This window comes from Mustela putorius, unplaced genomic scaffold, assembly GCF_011764305.1.
Source record: "Mustela putorius furo isolate JIRA1106 unplaced genomic scaffold, ASM1176430v1.1 tig00000139_pilon_pilon_pilon, whole genome shotgun sequence".
NCBI lineage: Eukaryota > Metazoa > Chordata > Mammalia > Carnivora > Mustelidae > Mustela > Mustela putorius.
Genome location: NW_025421293.1, coordinates 6,987,062 through 7,003,888, shown reverse-complemented (window position 1 = coordinate 7,003,888; position 16,827 = coordinate 6,987,062). Strand labels below are relative to the sequence as shown.

Below are 16,827 nucleotides of genomic sequence, written 5' to 3'. Positions count from 1 at the left end.
GCACCCGCTTCCTTGTCTGTGAAATGACACCATCGCTTGTCGCGCGGGCTCTGGAGGACTGGGCATGGTGGCCGATGGTGCTGGGCGAGGTTGCGTGGAGCTCGGGTGCCCTGGGGGACTGCGGCCAGGTACCCCTGCAGGGCAGTGTGCACCCAGCCAGTGGCCTGGCCTAGCCTCATCTGTGTGCGTGGGGCTGCGGGGGCAGGGGTTGTCTCTCACTTGGTCCCTGAATCCCGATGTCAAAGACAGGCCTGGGGTACCCGGTGACACAAGCCAAGTGAGTGGAAAGAGAAAGGAAGACATGGCGCCTGTGGGTTTCTGGAACGATCAGGCTCCTGAGAAGGGGTCTCCGGCCAGCGCTCGGGGCTGGACCCGAGAGAGAGCTCTGCAGAATTGGTGGCTAGGTGGTCCACGTGCTCGTGACTGAGGTGGTTTCTCATCTTGAAATCTAGAAGTTTGGAAAATTATTGCCATCCTCACCGATGTGTGACGGGGCAGGGGAGATTGGTTTGTTGTGCCGTAATGTGTAGGTTTCAGAATGTGCGTGAATTTGTAGGTTTCAGAATGTGACGCTCCCCCATGTGGTACAGAAGCATGAGCTGTCGCCCCTCCGGCAGGAGAAGCCCCCGCGAGCACGGGGCAGTCTCCTGCCAATGCCAGGTGCTCTGGGCAGCCCTGAGTCTCATCTGTCAGACCCGAGCGTGGCTAGAGCTGTCCCCAGATGTCTGCCCCCACAGAGGGAAGAATTAAGGATAAAACCGACCGAGCTCTGCCAGTCTGACGTTCTAAGTCTGACTCCCCTAACATTCTGCTACTTCTCCGATGGCTAGTTAAGGCATGCCCCCCCCCCACTCTTTAAAGATCTGTTAACTAAATTAAAATACAACATGTAAAAAATATAAAAATAAAGAACACTTGGCACAAAGACTTCCAACCCAGAGAGTCTCCCCCGGTGCTTTTAAAGTAGGATTTAATTAAGCAAAACTCTAGTTGCCCATGGTTCCTTAGGCCTGGCTCTGTGTAAACGGCCAGCTCCCGAGACAGAGAAGGGAGCAAGGTTTTGTGCTCTGACTGCAACGGGGTGGTGCCCCCCGCCCCCGATCCAGGCAGTCTCAGCCTCCTTGTGTGTGGCCTCCCTCTCCCTGTGCTTAAGCGGGTCTGGACAAAATGATGTGCACTGTTTGATGACTCCAGGAAATAGGCTAAGGCCACCTGAGGACATGCACTTGACCCTTGAAAAACACAAGAGTCAGGGGCGCCAACCCCCAACGCCGCTGAAAACCCACGGGTAGCTTTTGACTCCCGCGAAAGGTAACTGCTGACAGCCTACTGCCGACCTGAAGCCTTACCCCAGAACACAGTCGCTGAACGCGTATTTTGTGTTTATACGTATAATATCCTGTATACTTAGAATGAACTAAGCTAGAGGAACAAATGTTATGAAGAAAAGCACAAGGAAAACCCATTTATACTAGGGAACTGTAAAAATAATCCACGTGTAAGTGAACCCGCGTGATTGCAACCCGTGTTGTCCAAGGGTCAGCAGTAATCATCGGTGTGCGAGGCATCCGCTGGGATCCTGTCCGCGTGTGTTTCTGAAAGGGCCTCTGAGCGGCTGCCTTGGGTTGGGGTACGTTGCCGTCGCCTCCACAATGCCTAGCGTGCCGGCTTCGGGGGGCACAGAGCTTGTTGGTCTCTTGGGCGTGGCATTGGTGCCTGGGCAGGGGCGCGGGGCCGAGCTGAGAACCCCGAGGGCTTGGGAGAGCCGTTTTGGTGTTGGTGCTGCCTGGGAGGGCTACTGGTCAGCAGACCCTTGTTGTGCATCTGGCCCTCCGAGTGCAGGGGGTGCCACGTCGGCGGAAGTGGGAGGCGCAGCGTGTGCCCAGTGTGCGACGGGCATTCAGAAGCGACTGCCTCCTCCAGGAAGCTTGGGCTCTCAGAATGTCCAGAGGGAAAGGCCATTTTTTTTTTCTTTTTTCAAGAACTTGGTCTGTGGACAGTTGAAAGGCTGCTCTGTTAGGGACAGTGGAGTGGGGGGCTCTGGGGAGTGAGGTTGGAGGACCCCAATCGTTTCCCAGTGAGGCGCTGGGACCCTTCTGTGTGTGTGGTCGGGTGGCAATGCGCTCGAGTCCCACCATCTTCTCGCCCTGGCTGGCGCGCGACCTTGGGCAAAACCTCGTCAACTCAGGAAACCCTTTCTGAGACAATGAATGAACGTAGCTTCTTTGAGCTTCCATTTCTGTCTCTGCGGAGGGGGATGGAATAATGCCAGACTCGCGGGGCTGCCGCGGTGGGATGGAGGAGCGAGGGATGACCCCGGTGTTCATGACAGGGCCCGAGCCCACGGCAGGTGCCCAGGACCTGTTAGTGCTGGCGGTTGGCATGGGCGTTGCGTCATCGAATTTGGAGGCTGGAGCAGCTCCCTCCGGTCAAAGTCGTTTCCACCTCGTGCTGGGGCCAGAGGAGCCCCTCCGTGGGAGTGCGGGCTAGCCAGAGCTCCTGTGGCTGCGGCCTGACCACCCCCAGTGGTGCACAGGGGGGCCCGTGATGCCCGCATTTGGGCAGCCGAGTCCCCCACACCCAGCAGCTCTCTCTCTCCGGCCTCGGCTAAAAATTCAAGTCTCAGTTCCTGTGTGGCTGAAGCTGCCACACTGGGTTTGGCCACAGACAGGAAGGAAGTCCCCTTCCTGTGCCTCTGTCCTGGGGACGGGGGAGGGGGGGCTGCGCCGTCTACAGAGCTGGTTTCCTCTTAGAGGCTCCGTCGGACTGAGGCATCTGCTGACGCTGCTCCCTGCCCCGGGACCCCCCAAACCCGGGAGCCTCTTATGTTGGAGGAGAGCAGATTCTCTGGGATGGTGGTTCTCGACCGGGGGAGGGGGGCGGACTTTGCCCCTTGGGGCGTTGGGCAGCGACTGGGGGCATTTGGGGCAGCGCCGCTGGCACCTAGAGGGAAGAGGACAGAGATGCTGATAGAAGGCGAAGGGCAGCCTCCTGACCCCCAACAAAGAATGATGTGGCCCCAAATGTCAGCAGTGCTGAGTCGAGGAGGCTGGGGCTCCTTGACGGCCATAGTCAGCAGATCGTCACCGAGAACCACCATGTGCCAGGGACATGCTCCAGCAGCCTCAAGCTGCTCCCAGCCCAGAGGGGAGACAGAGCAGTGCGGAACCATAACCCAGGCCTTAAAATGGGAAAAGGCATTTGCAGGACACGGGGCGGGGGGTGAGGGGCACCCCCAAGTGAGGGGAAGCAGGGGCACAGAGTCTGCAACGTGACAAGTCAGGGGGACAGTGAGCCCCGTGTACGGGCAGGGTGGGCAGGGGGCCTGGGGGTCAGCCACACTGTTGGCGAGAACGAAGCAGATTCTGGAGGGTTCCAGAGGGTTCTGAGTGAGGCCTGAGCAGTTACCAGCTGGCAGGACCAGCAGAGGCCAGCTGGCCAAGCAAGGCCCAGCCAGCTCGGACCCAGCCCAGGAGGCCGTGCCCCGGGAATCCCTTTGCAACCTTCTACCTAAAGGAATGGGTGCTTCCCCACTGGGAGGAGTGGACTCAGCCCATCAGCTGATAGACATGGAGGGCTCACCGTGCCACTGACCCGCAGTGATAGTAAGGGACAAACAAGAAGCTTGCCTTTCAGAGGGGGCGGGCAGACAGTAGACGGAGTACAAGTGAATTACATAGTGCCTTAGTGGTCAATGTTAGAGGAGAAAAACCAGGTAAGGGGGACTGGAAAAGCAAGGTGAGGGGTGGAAGTTCTAAATCAGGTGGTCGGGGTAGGCCTCACCAAGCAGGTAGCATGAACAGAGTCTTGACAGAGGGGAGGGGGTGAACCATGCCCATGCCTGAGCTAAGAACATTCCAGGCAGAGGGGAAACAGTGAGTGCAAAGGTCCTGTGGTACTAAGGTGCCCAGGAGCCAGAATAGCTGAAGCAAAGCCACCACGGGCAAGAGTTGGGGGCAGCCAGGTCAGAGAGAGAGGGAGACACAGGCAGGAGATGGGGCCTTGTAGATCGTCGTAGAGTTTGGGGTCCATTGGAGGGTTTGGACTGAGTGTGGTCTGATCTGACTGTTGGAAAGTGTCTCTCTGGCTGCTGTTTTGTGAGGCTCTTGCCATAAGAAACCCAGGCTATGATTTGCACCAGGTGGCGCAGTGGCCATAAGTGATTGGATTCTGGATGGTTTTTTTTTGAGGGTGGAGCCGAAAACAGGACTGGAGACAGAGTAGATGGAGACAGAGGGGTAGAGAAGAGCCAAGGTTGGGCTTTGGGCTGAGTCAGTGAGCAGCGCCTGGCCCCTGCTCCCCCATCCCCGAGGACTCTACCTCCCGGGCTGTGCAAAGGGAGGCCTGCTGGGGCGAACGAAGTAGGTTCCAGGAGCAGGGATCGGGCTTCAGTTCGGACCGGTCTGGACTCCATGCAATGAGCTTGGGGAGAGGAGTGGCCCGGAGGACATGCAAGGTGGTTGGAGTGAAGGACAGGAGAGTGGCGTGTGGGGACAGCGCGCAGGTCCCGCAGCATTGGGAGCTTTGCAGGGAGACGTAGCAGCAAAGGAAAGACGGGGAGCGGCCAGCCAGGCAGGAGGCCCGAGAGGCCGCAGTGACCTGGAAGCCAGGAGTTGGCAGGTCGGGAAGATGAGGGATGGGGACACGGCGATGCATGAGGCCATCGGCCACCTTGGCAAGGACAGTCAGCGTAGTGGGCGTCCAAGTCCGAAGGGAAAGGTTTAAGGATGTGGACGCTTGAGAACAGGTGAACTTCCTCAGAGAGTTTTGCAGGAGGGGAAGTAGAGTCGAGAGGGTGTGTGTGTGTGTGTGTGTGTGTGTGTTTTTCAGAGGGCAGCCCAACACGCTCCTGCGGCTTGTGGCAAGGAGCACATTAGCCGACGTCGCAGGAGAGAGGGAGGACCCTGGCTGGGCGGAGGGAGGGGCCGCGCCGACAGGAGCCCAGCACTCGTCTCTGGCCACCTGTGGGGACAGACAGGTGCAGAGATGGTGGGTGAGGGGCAGCTCCCATGCTCCCACCGGGCGCGCAGGCGGCTGAATAAGGAGGGCCCCCCACGTGCGGGAAAGCCGTGAGCACGACGCCCCTGGGTCTGCCATCCGGTTGTGATAAGTTTTTGCATGTAATCGATCCGCAGTCGGAAATCGTGCCTTGGGCGCCTGGGTAACCGGTCAGTTACGCGTCTGCCTTCGGCTCAGGTCACGATCCTAGGGTCCTGGGATCGAGTCTGGCATTGGTCCCCCTGCTCAGTGGGGAGTCTGCTTCCCCCTCTGCCTGCTGTTCCCCCTGCTTGTGGTCACTCTCACTCTCACTCTCTCTTGCTGCTCTTTCACAAACAAAATCTTAAAAAAAAAAAAAAAAAAAGGAAGGAAGGAAATTGTGCCTTGACCTTAAGTCATAGCCAGGCTCCTTAAATCTTGACCTCGACTTTGCTTTGATTTCTTTCCCCCCCCATCTGTGAAATGCATCCCCGAGGCAGCCTTCCCAGATTCTTCCCAAAGGACGAGTTCCCAGGAACTTTCCCGGGGGGAGGCAGTCTGGCCCGTCTCACATGGGCCATCTTGAAGAGGTGAGGGTTCCCCTCTATCCCCCTAGCGTTTGTCTGTCCGTCACTCCCGCCCGCACACCTGCCCCCACCTGACCTCTCCCTCTCCGCATTCTGCTTGCGCCCTACTCCCAAGCTGCCCCGCACCAGGCCCTGCCCCCTGGCATCTGTCCAGAGTGGGCTCGTTCCCAAGTCCCTCCACACCCCTGCCTCCACGTCCCACCACCACCTTGACCAGAGGCTTCGCTCCATCTCCTTGCTTAGCCTTTCTGGGGACCCCAAGGACCCCTCCGTACTCACCGACTGTCCCTCTTCAGCTGGGCACTTTGACACACTTTCTCCTGATTTCCCCCTGCTTCCTGCCACCTCCTCTCAGGGGCTTTTCTGGGACACCCCTGAAAATGTCAGCGTGCCTGAAAGTTCTGGCCATTCTCACTGCAGACTGTCTCTGGGCTTCCATGTTCACTGCCCTGGGGGGTTGGCCAGGGGGCGGGGGTCGGTCCTGAGCTCTCCGCAGCCTGCATCTCTGGCCTCCGGCCATGCATCCCGCCCCCCCCCATCCACATGACCCCTTAGCCACTCCATTAGTACCTCCTACTCACCGAAGGCCAACCGTGCGGCTGCTCACCCCTTCCACATTTGGGGAACCAGCTCCAGGCACGGGCCTCACCTCCTGGGTTCTGTATGACAAAGGGATCACAACTGTCTCCAGCACCTTCTACTGCCTTGCCCCAGTTCTGGTGGAGTCCAGCTCAGGACCTCCCTTGACACCAAGTGGTCTCCCAAAAAGGTGCCCCCAACTTCTTGGTCTGGCTGTTCCTTCCCCCAGCAGAGACAGAGGAAAGCATAGGGGTAACAGCCAGGGGACCCTGACACGGCAGATTTAAGTGGCTCCGGGACAGGGTCTCTGAGCAGGGTCTGTAACTGAGGTCTCTTCTTTGGGGTAGACGCCACACGTGCAGCTGCTTCCCGTCCCCCGGTGTGGGGTGTCAGCTCACTGCTAGGGTCCAGCTGGGCTCCTGGCCCTGCCTCTGCGGTCTCCGCATCCCACCACACCCGGGGCCTCCGTTCAGCCTCACCGCATCACCTCTGCTGCCCTGCCTCGCCCAGCCCCTTCCCTGTGTCTCACGAGCTCCATGCCGTCTGGGAGTGCGGGCCGGCCAGCCCTCAGCTCCGCCCAGAGTCCCCTCTTGGGGGGAACGGCCACTCCCGACACTCAGCTTTGCTCCCCGCAGAGAGCCCCTCAACGGCTATCCCAGTGTCTGGGGGCAGGTGCAGCAGCGTTTGGCAGCGGCCTGGCACCCGCCAGCTGGGGCATGGGTACAAGTGCAGGGGAACCCCGGGCCGGGCACCCCGGGACCCCAGGGGCCTGACCAAGACCGTGCCGGTTAGAACAGCAGCTCAAGCAATCATCTTGCTGGTGCCTTATCGACCCTCGGTCTCCTCGGCACCAGGCTACATGCACGCTGCCGGCTGGACCTCGGGCTCCCCCAACTATACCCTGCCACCCTCACCCCGTTCTCCCTCCATGACCTGACCCTGGGCCCTCAGGTCCAGCCTCTTCCCTGAACCCCATCTCGGGTCCCCCACTTCCACCAGCACCAGCCAGGCACCAATGCTTGAAGGCAGAAGTCCATTCGGGGCCGGAACCAGTGCAGACCCCGCTGTGGGGGAAGGGCTTGGACATAGCCAGGAGGGGACACCCTTGGGTTTGGTCCTGGACCAAGAGGCCTCCGTTCCTCATCTGTAAAAATGGGGGTCACCTTTTTTGGACTGACTGGCTTGTCGCGAGATGTGTCAAGAGCTTGGCGTGCAGCGGGCACCCAGGAGAGGGAGCAGGAAGGGCGGGGGTGGGGGTGAGGTCAGCGGCCCCCCACCCTGGCTCAAGACGCTGAGTGTAGCCAAGACCGGGTTGGCGGGCAGGTCAGCAGGCCGCGTGGTGATGGGCAAATAAATCCCTGTGACAGGACGGGCAGAGGGCCATCCTCCTGGCTCGGTCCCCAGCCTGGAGCCTTTGGGCATTTCTGGTGCCACAGAGCCCCCTGGTGGCCAAGCAAGATCTACTGCCACTATTTAGAAATGAGACCTGGGCTGCGCACCCCCCAACCCCCGGGCGCACCCGCTCCTGGCACCCACCCCTCCCCGGGGCCTGGACTTTCCAACACCTCTCACCCTCCAAAAGGACAGGAAGGTCTCCATACAGAATTATTTTGGGTTCGATTTTGTCGCAAAGACAGCCATGGGCACTTTAGTGAGGGAAGTCGAGACCGTGTGGGTCAGGGTATTGTGGGGAGGGGGGGCGCCCCATCCCCCTCACTGGGCTGGAGCCTGTCGGGGTAGGGGGCAAGCGGGTCTGGTGACAGCTCCAGAGGCAGGACCCCTCCCTCGGGCACCTCCTGCTGATCTCCAGCAGGCCCGCCCATCCCCAGCTGCCCCTCCTTTCTCCCCCACTCCTACCTCTGGTCCTTATCCCAGAGCATCAGCCCTGGCAGAAACTTGGGGTGTGCTGGGTTCCATGTCTCTGCCTGGCTTGACAGAGGCAAAGTGAGGCCTTGAAAGGGCAAGGGGCCAGTCGGGCTGGCCAGGCTCCCGGCGGGTCACAGCAGAGCCGGGGAGAACCCTGGATCCCTACCCTGGGCTCCCTCGCCTGCCTGGAGAAGTTCAGGAGCATGTTGAGTTCTTAGGGCCAGGAGTGGCCCTGCTGGCCGGCCTCCTGGTGGGCCCTCGGGCTGTGGGTCGGAGAGGCCGAGTGGGAAAGGCGCCACGGGCCACACCAGGTTCCCTCTGATGGCCGTGTGTTCCTTTGACACAGGGCGCTGCGCAGAGCTGCAGGTGCATGTCACTGAGGCCATGGCCACAGCAGCCGAGCAGAGGGAGCTGATCGCCCGCTTGGAGCAGGACCTTAGTACCATCCAGACCATCCAGCGGCCGGACGCCGAGGTGAGCCGCCCCCTCTGCCCCACCCCCTCGCCACCCTGAGCTCTCATCCAGGAAAACCTCACAGGTTAACCAGCCGGCTCCTCGGGCCCTGCCCCCACAAGGCCCACAAGGCTGTCACCCACAGCGCAGGTATCGCCTGCACACTTCATCACAGAGGCCCGGTTCAGGACGCCAGGCCAAAGGGCACAGGGCCAGGCTGGGACCTCCACCCTGAGAGCTGTGGGCAGAAGCCAGGCAGGAAGACCGACCCATCCCACAGCTGGAGGACCCGAGGCCCAGGGATCGTGGAAGGCTGGAGCCCACGGGGTCCTGGGGGTCACTTTGTCACCCACCACATTTTCTAGAAGAAATGGGGCTCGGAGAGAGCAGCGGGGCTGGCCCAGCAGGGCCCAGTGGTCCATGATGGCACCACCACAGGGGCCCTGCCTCGGGGTCAACCCAAGGCCCAGCCTTCCCTTTAGGAGCCCTTGTGATCACCGGCCCAGTCCCGCCGCCAGACCGCCCCACCTGGTCCTTGACCCCCGTTTGCTTGGCACCCTGAAAGGGTACGTTCGGTGACACATAGGGAATGGTCACGCCTGCTCCCCCCTGCAGGGCGCAGCTGAGCACGGCCTGGAGAAGATCCCGGAGCCCATCAAGGAAGCCACTGCCCTGTTCTATGGTAAGGAGGGGCTGGCCCGTCTCCGACACAGCAATGGGCAGGGCGGGAGCAGGGAAAGGAGAAAGGGGGTGCTACAGTCTGAGCCGTGATCCCTAAAGAGCACCCCCTTCCTCCAAGAAGGTCAGGGCCCCCCGTCCTAGCAATGCAGCAGCAACCAAAAGTGGGGCTGGGTCCGCCCTTCAATGCCTTAGTTTGACACCCCGCCTAGGACTGGGGCCCCCTTTGCCCTGCCAGTGGCCTTGTCGATGGCTGATGGGTCGTGATGAGCTCCCCAGGGAGGCCTTGGCACGGGAAGAGAGACAGCCAGAGAGCTCCCAGCAGTGCTGGCTAGGTGGCCTCCTCCGGCGTCAGGATCAAGGAGGAACCTGGGGCTGGGCGGGGACATTGGAGGGAGCCTCTCACGGCTTCCCAGTGCCTCCAGTGTCCTTTCGCTTCCCCAGGAACGGGGGGCCTCGTCCGAAAGATGCGAGGGTCTCAGATCCTCATATTGAGGAACAGGGGCCCTCCCCTGCTCGGATCCCTAGTCCCCTGGATAGCCCTTCCTTTCCACAGCCTCTCAGCACCTGTGCTCAGACACCTGTGCCTTGTACCTCATGGCCCTTGGCCAGAGCTCCCTCTGGGCTGGGGCTATCGACCTGAGAACCCACCGTTCCCCTCCACCTCCTAGGACCGTCGGCACCGGCGAGTGGCGCCCTCCCCGAGGGCCAGGTAGACTCGCTGCTCTCCATCATCTCCAGCCAGAGGGAACGCTTCCGTGCCCGGAACCAGGAGCTAGAGGCCGTGAGTTGCATTGTTCCCTCTCTTATGTCCCTTGGACCCACAGTTCTTGGGAGCAGAGAGATGTGTCACAGACCATAAACCACAGAGGAGTTAGATTTGTTGTGTGCAGTCAGGGAGGGCTTCCTGGAGGGGGTTATGCCACACTGGGCTTTGAAAGAAGACTCAGATGCTCCAAGTGGAGGACAGATAGGTGAGCAGAGACAGGAGGCCAACAAGCCCGAAAGCCTGTGACAGGGCTGCAGGAATAAGACACAGAGGGCCCTACTGCTGGGCTGAGGCGTTACCGGAGGATTTAAGCAAGGGAGTGACACTGGCAGAATGGAGCGTAAGAAGGGTCACTCGGCAGCCAGTTTCCCGATGGAACCCGGCCTGGGAAGACAACTGGGGAGCGGTCCTGGAAGGGGGAACAGGATACGAGAGAGGGTCAGGGAGGGAAAGAAAAGAGGAGGAGCAAGAGACGGTCAGGGTGATCAGGGTACAAAGGCCCAGGCCCGGGCATGCGCACAGAGGCAGTGCACGCCAGACCCAGATTGCAGAGGGCCTGGGGACAGACCAGAAGTGTACCTGGAGGGGGCGCTGTCCCAGCCTTGGGGACTCTGCAGACTCCCCATCCCCCAGAGCCCTCCTGGGTCCATCCCTGAGCTCTCCCGGTGCAAACAGGAGCCCGGAAGCTTTCCATCCTTCTCAAAGAGTCACTGCCTGAGCTGATGATGACATTTCTAGACCCTTCCTCTCCAAACGCACAGTTGACCCCCTGGGGTTCCCAAGCTCAGGCCAGGGAGAAGCCAACATTAACTGGGTGCCCACGGCAGGCAAGGCCTGCTGCTGATCCAGTGGCAAGGCTGGGCCGGCCCCATCGGACCTCCTGTGATCTGCTTCAAAGGAGGGATGGTCCGAGCCGCCCCTCACAGCAGGGACTGGAAACGTCACACTCACTCCCCTCGGGGACTAGGGACAGCCACGCAATGGAATACTGGGCAGCCCTTAAAAGGAGGCCTTCAAAACAGATAAAGTGGAAAGAAAAGTGTTTTCGTATTCTACCTTTTGCTTTAAAAATCTAGGTTTTTTTCAATCAGGTACTAACTTTTTAAAAATTGTGGTAAAACACACAACACATACAATTTACCGTCTTAAGTGTTTTTAAGTGTACGGTTCAGGGGCATTAAGTACATTCACGCTGTTGTACAAACAGCCCCACCATCCCCGTCCGGGAGCTTTTTTACTCTTTCCAAACTGAAACTCTGTCCCCGCTAAACACGAACTCCATTTCCCCCCGCCGCCCCCATCCCGGGTTCACCACGCCTCTACTCCTCTCTGTGTCCCTTGACCACACGAGGACCTCATGTGAGTACAGTCCTACAGTAGTTGTCTTTTCGTGCTGGCGTATTTCGCTGAGCAGAATGTCCTCAAGGTTCATCCCTGCTGTAGTAGGTGTCAGAAGGTCCTTCCTTTTTAAGGCTGAACAGCATTCTGTTGTACTGGGTACCTGGTTTTATTTATCCGTTCATCCGTCAAGGGGCCTTTGGTTTGCTCCCATCTTTTGGCTACTGTGAACCATGCTGCCATGAACACGGGTGTTCCGGGTAGCTGCCCAGAAGTGGAATTGCTGAATCACGTGATAATTCTAGGCTTCTTTTGATTTTATTTATTTATTTCACAGACAGAGATGACAAGTAGGCAGAGAGAGAGGGGGAAGCCGGCTCCCTGCCGAGCAGAGAGCCCGATGCGGGGCTCGATCCCAGGACCCTGGGATCATGACCTGAGCCAAAGGCAGAGGCTTACCCCACTGAGCCACCCAGGCGCCCTAGGCTTCATTTTTTAAAAAACTGCCCTACTACCGTGTCCCGTGTCCCGTGTACTTTTCAGTCCTGTTTAAATGTTTTAAACAGTATGAAGAAAACACCTACTTAGGCATTTGGATAAGCTGAAAACCGAGGTCGCCTTTCATTTGCTCCCGGATTGGCAAACATTAAAACCACGTAGCGTCTGACTCCATTTCTATGAAATGTCCAGAAGAGGCAAATCGAAAGAGACAGAAAGATTAGTGGTGACCAGGGGGTAGGGGAAGAGGGACGGAGTGAGGGGTCGGGGGTTTCCTTTGGGGTCATAAACGTATCGTGGAGTGAGATGGCAGGGATGGTTCACCATATTCACTGTGGATATACTAAATAAAATAATAAATAAATAATCCTAAAGACAGTGATGTTCGTTTCACGAATTACATCTCGCTAGTTCTTTCAAAGGTTGATGATACCATAAACAAACCGACTCAAGACATGAAGGAACCTGGCCCCAAATCTGTCTTCTGCTTGGGGTGGGGTCCCAGGAGGAGAAGGGGACTTGCCAGAGTCTAGAAGGTCAGGGAGATGGCCACAGGCCAAGAAGGGGCTCCGGGTAGACGAGCAGGACCTGCACCGGTCTGGCAGCCTCTCCCCACTACCCTTTCCACCGTGGGCCTTGCCTGCCTGCCCACCTGCCCGCTGCCCCCCCCCCCCGCCCCACCAGGAGAACCGCCTGGCCCAGCACACCATCCAGGCCCTGCAGAGCGAGCTGGACAGCCTGCGTGCAGACAACATCAAGCTCTTTGAGAAGATCAAGTTCCTGCAGAGCTACCCAGGCCGTGTAAGTGCCCTCCCCGATTGTGGCCCCAGGCGTACCAGGCAAGGAGAGAGGCCAACCAGGCCCTCCAAGGCGAGAGAGTTGGGGGGCAGTGACCCGCTGGGCAGCACTGGGCCTAGGGGCCCCCAGAGGCCATCCAGTCTGCCCTGCCTGGCAGCTGTGTTCCCTGAACTGAGGAAAGCCCCCACAGTGGAGGTTCTGTGCAGGTTCATTCATCAGAGCCAGCCAGGAGGCGGGGAGAGGCAGCAGGAGGCAGGGCTGGTGGGCCCATGGGCCGGGCCGTCCCCTCTATGAAACAGGAGTGATCCTCTAGTGAAGCCAGGATCCGGGGATCAAACCATAGGGCCGTTGAGCAGGCCGGAGAGGCCCTGGGGAATCCGTATGTTTGAAACTCACATTCTTAAAAAACAAAACAAACAAACAAACAAACAAAAACCCAGATTTGGGTCCAATAACCCCCAAACCAATCAAGAAAACAGAATAAAAACCCACTCACTCCATTCTGGGCATCTGAGGGCCCTCCCTGGCTTCTCTCAGCCCCCAGGCTTCACAGGGGACCCCCTCGTGGGAGGAAACCCTTCTGTGACTGTGGGGTGACAGGGTGGCCCATAGAAACGCAGGGAGCAGGGACCCTCAGGGTGGGGGCCTCCCCAGGACCAGAGCTCCCGCCCCCTCCCCCACTCCACCTGTTGGAGCTGCACTCGGGCCACCAGAGGGCGCCAGACTCTGCGCTAACTCCTACTTGGTACCCAGGGCCCTGCTGGGGTTGGGGAGCCCGGCTCACCCCTCTGGTGCCTCCCTCTGCCCACAGCCACCCTGCAGGCTCCCGCAAACCCCTCCCAGGCCCACTGGTCCCCACTGGCCCCCACTGGCCCCCACTGGCCTGGCCCTGTCTGTGATGTACACTGGAGCTCAATAGGCTTCAGTCCCTCTACCTGCCCCGAGTCACCCTGACCCGGAGCCCGCGGGAAGTCTCTGAACCCGGGCACGACTCCCGGACGCGTGGCCCCGGCCACATTCATGCTGTCACCCAGCCTTCTCCCAGCTCTAGAGCGTGGTGCTGATGGGGAAACTGAGGCTCCCCTCTGCTCCTGCCAGCCTCAGGATGCCTTACCCCGGCCTTGTTCCTGGTCATTCCCTGAATGACGGGGTCTCTCCCCCTCACACAGAGCGGTGGCAGTGACGACACGGAGCTGCGGTACTCCTCCCAGTACGAGGAACGCCTGGACCCCTTCTCCTCCTTCAGCAAGCGGGTGTGTGAGCCCGCAGGGGCTGCTCCCTGGCCAGGCGGTGGGCGGGCCGCGGGGAAGCCTGCAGGACGCACCCTCGCTGGGCGAGCCTGGGGCGTCACGCTGAGTGGAAGGGGACAGCAGGGAAGACAGACCCCAGCAGCCCCCTGCGGTCCCCCTCTGCAGCAGCCTGGGGCTTCTGGGGCCCTGGGGGGCCTCCCCTCATCCTCTCTCCCCCTTCAGGAGCGGCAGCGGAAGTACCTGAGCCTGAGCCCTTGGGACAAGGCCACGCTCAGCATGGTGAGTTCCCTCCTCTGCCACACACCTGCCTTCAGTGCCATCTGGAGAAGCCCCAGGGACCCCACTCACCCCTCATAGGTCCTGCTGAGACTGGCCATGAGGCCTAGAACAGGGTCCCTCTCCCTCCCGGACAGCTGCTGGTCCTGGAAGGTTCTGGAATCGTGCCACAGGGGGCTCCATTCCCTAGCATTCCTGTGGCCCCAATTCCCAGGCTACACAGTGGGAGACCGCTGCCCTCTCTGTAGTGGGGCCCTCTCTGCAGGAACCTGGGGCAGCCCTCTAGGGGTCGGTGAGGCCTGCCCCACCCCCACGCCACACCTTGTTGCTCCCCAGGGGCGACTGGTTCTCTCCAACAAGATGGCGCGCACCATTGGCTTCTTCTACACGCTCTTCCTGCACTGCTTGGTCTTCCTGGTGAGTATCCAGGCAGGAGGCCAGGGATGCCTCCACCACGCTTCCCGGACCGCCAAGGGCAGCCTGGCTCCCTGGGCCAAGCCCAGGCCACACTGTCTGCTCCTGGCCACTTCTGTCCTCTTCAAGGGGACGGTGCCAAGCCCACCCCTCAGGCCCTCTGCCTGGGGCAGCAGCCCAGCCACTCTGGGGAAGGGGCCTGGCTGACTTCACCCACGGCCCACTCTGGAGGGCTTGGGGGAGGGCACGACCACTGTGGGGGCCCGAGGCAGGCGGGAATGCATGCAGGTGTGCCTCACGTCACTAAGGAAAAGCCGGCTGGGCTGCACACGCAGGGACATCTTGAACTGAATCTCCTGCAGTGCAGAGTGACCGTCCTGGGGACGTCGGCAAGTCCACTGGGTCAGGGAATCGGAGAGGGCAAGGCGGGCCCGTGGAAGCCTCCAGCCCTGGAGGCTCCCATCCCGAGTAAGGCCCCAGGGAGGGATGGCCCCTCCGTACTTAGCCTGGGCTCCAACTCTGTCCCCAGGGGCCAACAGGTCCCGGCCTGCCAGTGTCCTACACAGCAATGGCGAGGACAGTACTGCCACGTCGAGGCCCGTCTGACTGTGTGTGAAACAGGCGGCCACAGGGGCATCTCTAAGGCCTCCTGCCCTGGGGCCTGGGCCAGGACAATAGTCCTGCGCGCCCAGGAGGCCAGGCCCGGGGGGGTTGGAGGGGGCGGCAGGAAGGGCCGTGCGTCGGGCTCACTGTGTTTCTACCTGGCCAGGTGCTCTACAAGCTGGCGTGGAGTGAAAGCATGGAAAGGGACTGTGCCACCTTCTGTGCTAAGAAGTGAGGACAACACCCGGGTCCCAGGGCCCTGCACTGACTCCCCCACCTGCACCACCGAGCCCCTCCTGTGTTCCCCACCCCCAACCTTCCGCCACCCTTCCCCCCCCCACCCGGCTCCCCAGCACCTCCCCTGTCACAGGGAGCACACCCCCTGGGGATCTCCGTTCCCCCTCCACACATGTGCGTGAGTGTGCATGCGGATGTGCGCACACACACTTCTCTCCTTTTTACCCTTGTTCTCAGCAAAGGTTTCTATCCCCAACAGGTTCGCCGATCACCTGCACAAGTTCCACGAGAATGACAATGGGGCGGCAGCCGGTGACTTGTGGCAGTGATGTCCCCAGGCCTCCCCAGCATATTGATGGCTGTACCCCCCTACCCCTTGCTTGTTTGGCTGCTTCTAATGACTTCGACTTCCCCAGAGAATTCCCCACAGAACCAGCCCTTGCCCTCCGCCCTCCAGAGCCAGAGGTCCCAGGTCCCCCTGGAAACTCTTATGAGAATGTCAACCACATCAGGATCCCTAGGTCCAAAAAGCCCCCGAGGCCCAGCCAGGCAGAGTCAAGGGGGCCCCTTCAGCCCCATCCTGGGCTGGTGACCTGGCTCGGCCCGCAGCCTGACCACTGGCCCTGGTGGCAGTTACCTCCCATCACCATTCATGATGCTGATTGGGTCCTCGCTGATTCTGGCCATGCACAGTTCATCTGGGTCGGGTCCCCTGGGTCTCTCTGTGCCAGGTCTGAGCCAGGTCTGGGATCCCCTCGGGCTCCCCCACGATCTACCACCACCACTTTCACTCAAGAGATAGAGGGCCCTTCCTCACAGGCCAGCAGGCTTTGTCACCAAGCCCACCCCACCCCAAAAAGAGGGGAAGCCCCGGAGGGCATAGGATAGTTTCTGTCACCTTCTCCCTGCCCCCAGACCCATTGTGATTTTTGCTTTCTTCTTTAGCAAGATATTTTAGCTTCTAGACAAGGAGGGATCTCCAGTGAGCCCCTGTGCCCCAGGCTTTTCAGCCCTAAGGACTGGTCTGAGGGGCCCAGGTGCTTCTCAGCCAAGACAGAACAGACCGTGGCCCACCCTAGCATGGCCACCTTGGGGCCACTGGCTGATCTCCCTAAGGTAGAATTGCACTTGCGCGTTCAGCTTTGCACATTTCAAATAAACACGTAGTTGAGCTGTGCTGGTGGCCATGCTCTGTGACTCTGGGGGGACAGGCGGCCGCTGGGAGCCCACAGCAACACGCCTGGGACCTGGGGCTGGACCTTTCAGATGCTCTGCTGATGGGAGGCATGACCTTCAACTATGGGAGCTCCCTTCCTTTGTCCATCCCCCAGGAATTCCGTGAGTGGGTCCAGACCTTTGCTAGAACCCAAACCCACAATGTCTGAGTTCCCATGAGCCGCCAGGCTGCCTGATCAAAAAGAGAAATCGATTCCTTTAAAAAAAAAAAAAAGAAGAAGAAGAAGAAGAAGAGGAAGAAGACGACTATGAGGCTGCATTGGGACGT

At 60.0% G+C, this 16,827-nt stretch overlaps 1 protein-coding gene across 3 annotated transcripts in view; it reads left to right on the top strand.

The window, feature by feature from the left end:
* Positions 1–16,500, top strand: part of CUX1 (cut like homeobox 1) — a 352,615-nt gene extending 336,115 nt beyond the window's left edge. For all 3 annotated transcript variants that reach the window (XM_045075003.1, XM_045075002.1, XM_004761600.3), the window contains exons 15-23: positions 8,356–8,483; positions 9,078–9,144; positions 9,812–9,924; positions 12,430–12,546; positions 13,713–13,796; positions 14,016–14,072; positions 14,406–14,486; positions 15,253–15,317; positions 15,583–16,500. In XM_045075003.1, the coding sequence (XP_044930938.1) occupies positions 8,356–8,483; positions 9,078–9,144; positions 9,812–9,924; positions 12,430–12,546; positions 13,713–13,796; positions 14,016–14,072; positions 14,406–14,486; positions 15,253–15,317; positions 15,583–15,652 (782 nt within the window). In that variant the 3' untranslated portion in view covers positions 15,653–16,500. The remainder of the gene's footprint in view (positions 1–8,355; positions 8,484–9,077; positions 9,145–9,811; positions 9,925–12,429; positions 12,547–13,712; positions 13,797–14,015; positions 14,073–14,405; positions 14,487–15,252; positions 15,318–15,582) is intronic.
* The last annotated feature ends 327 nt before the right edge of the window (positions 16,501–16,827 follow it).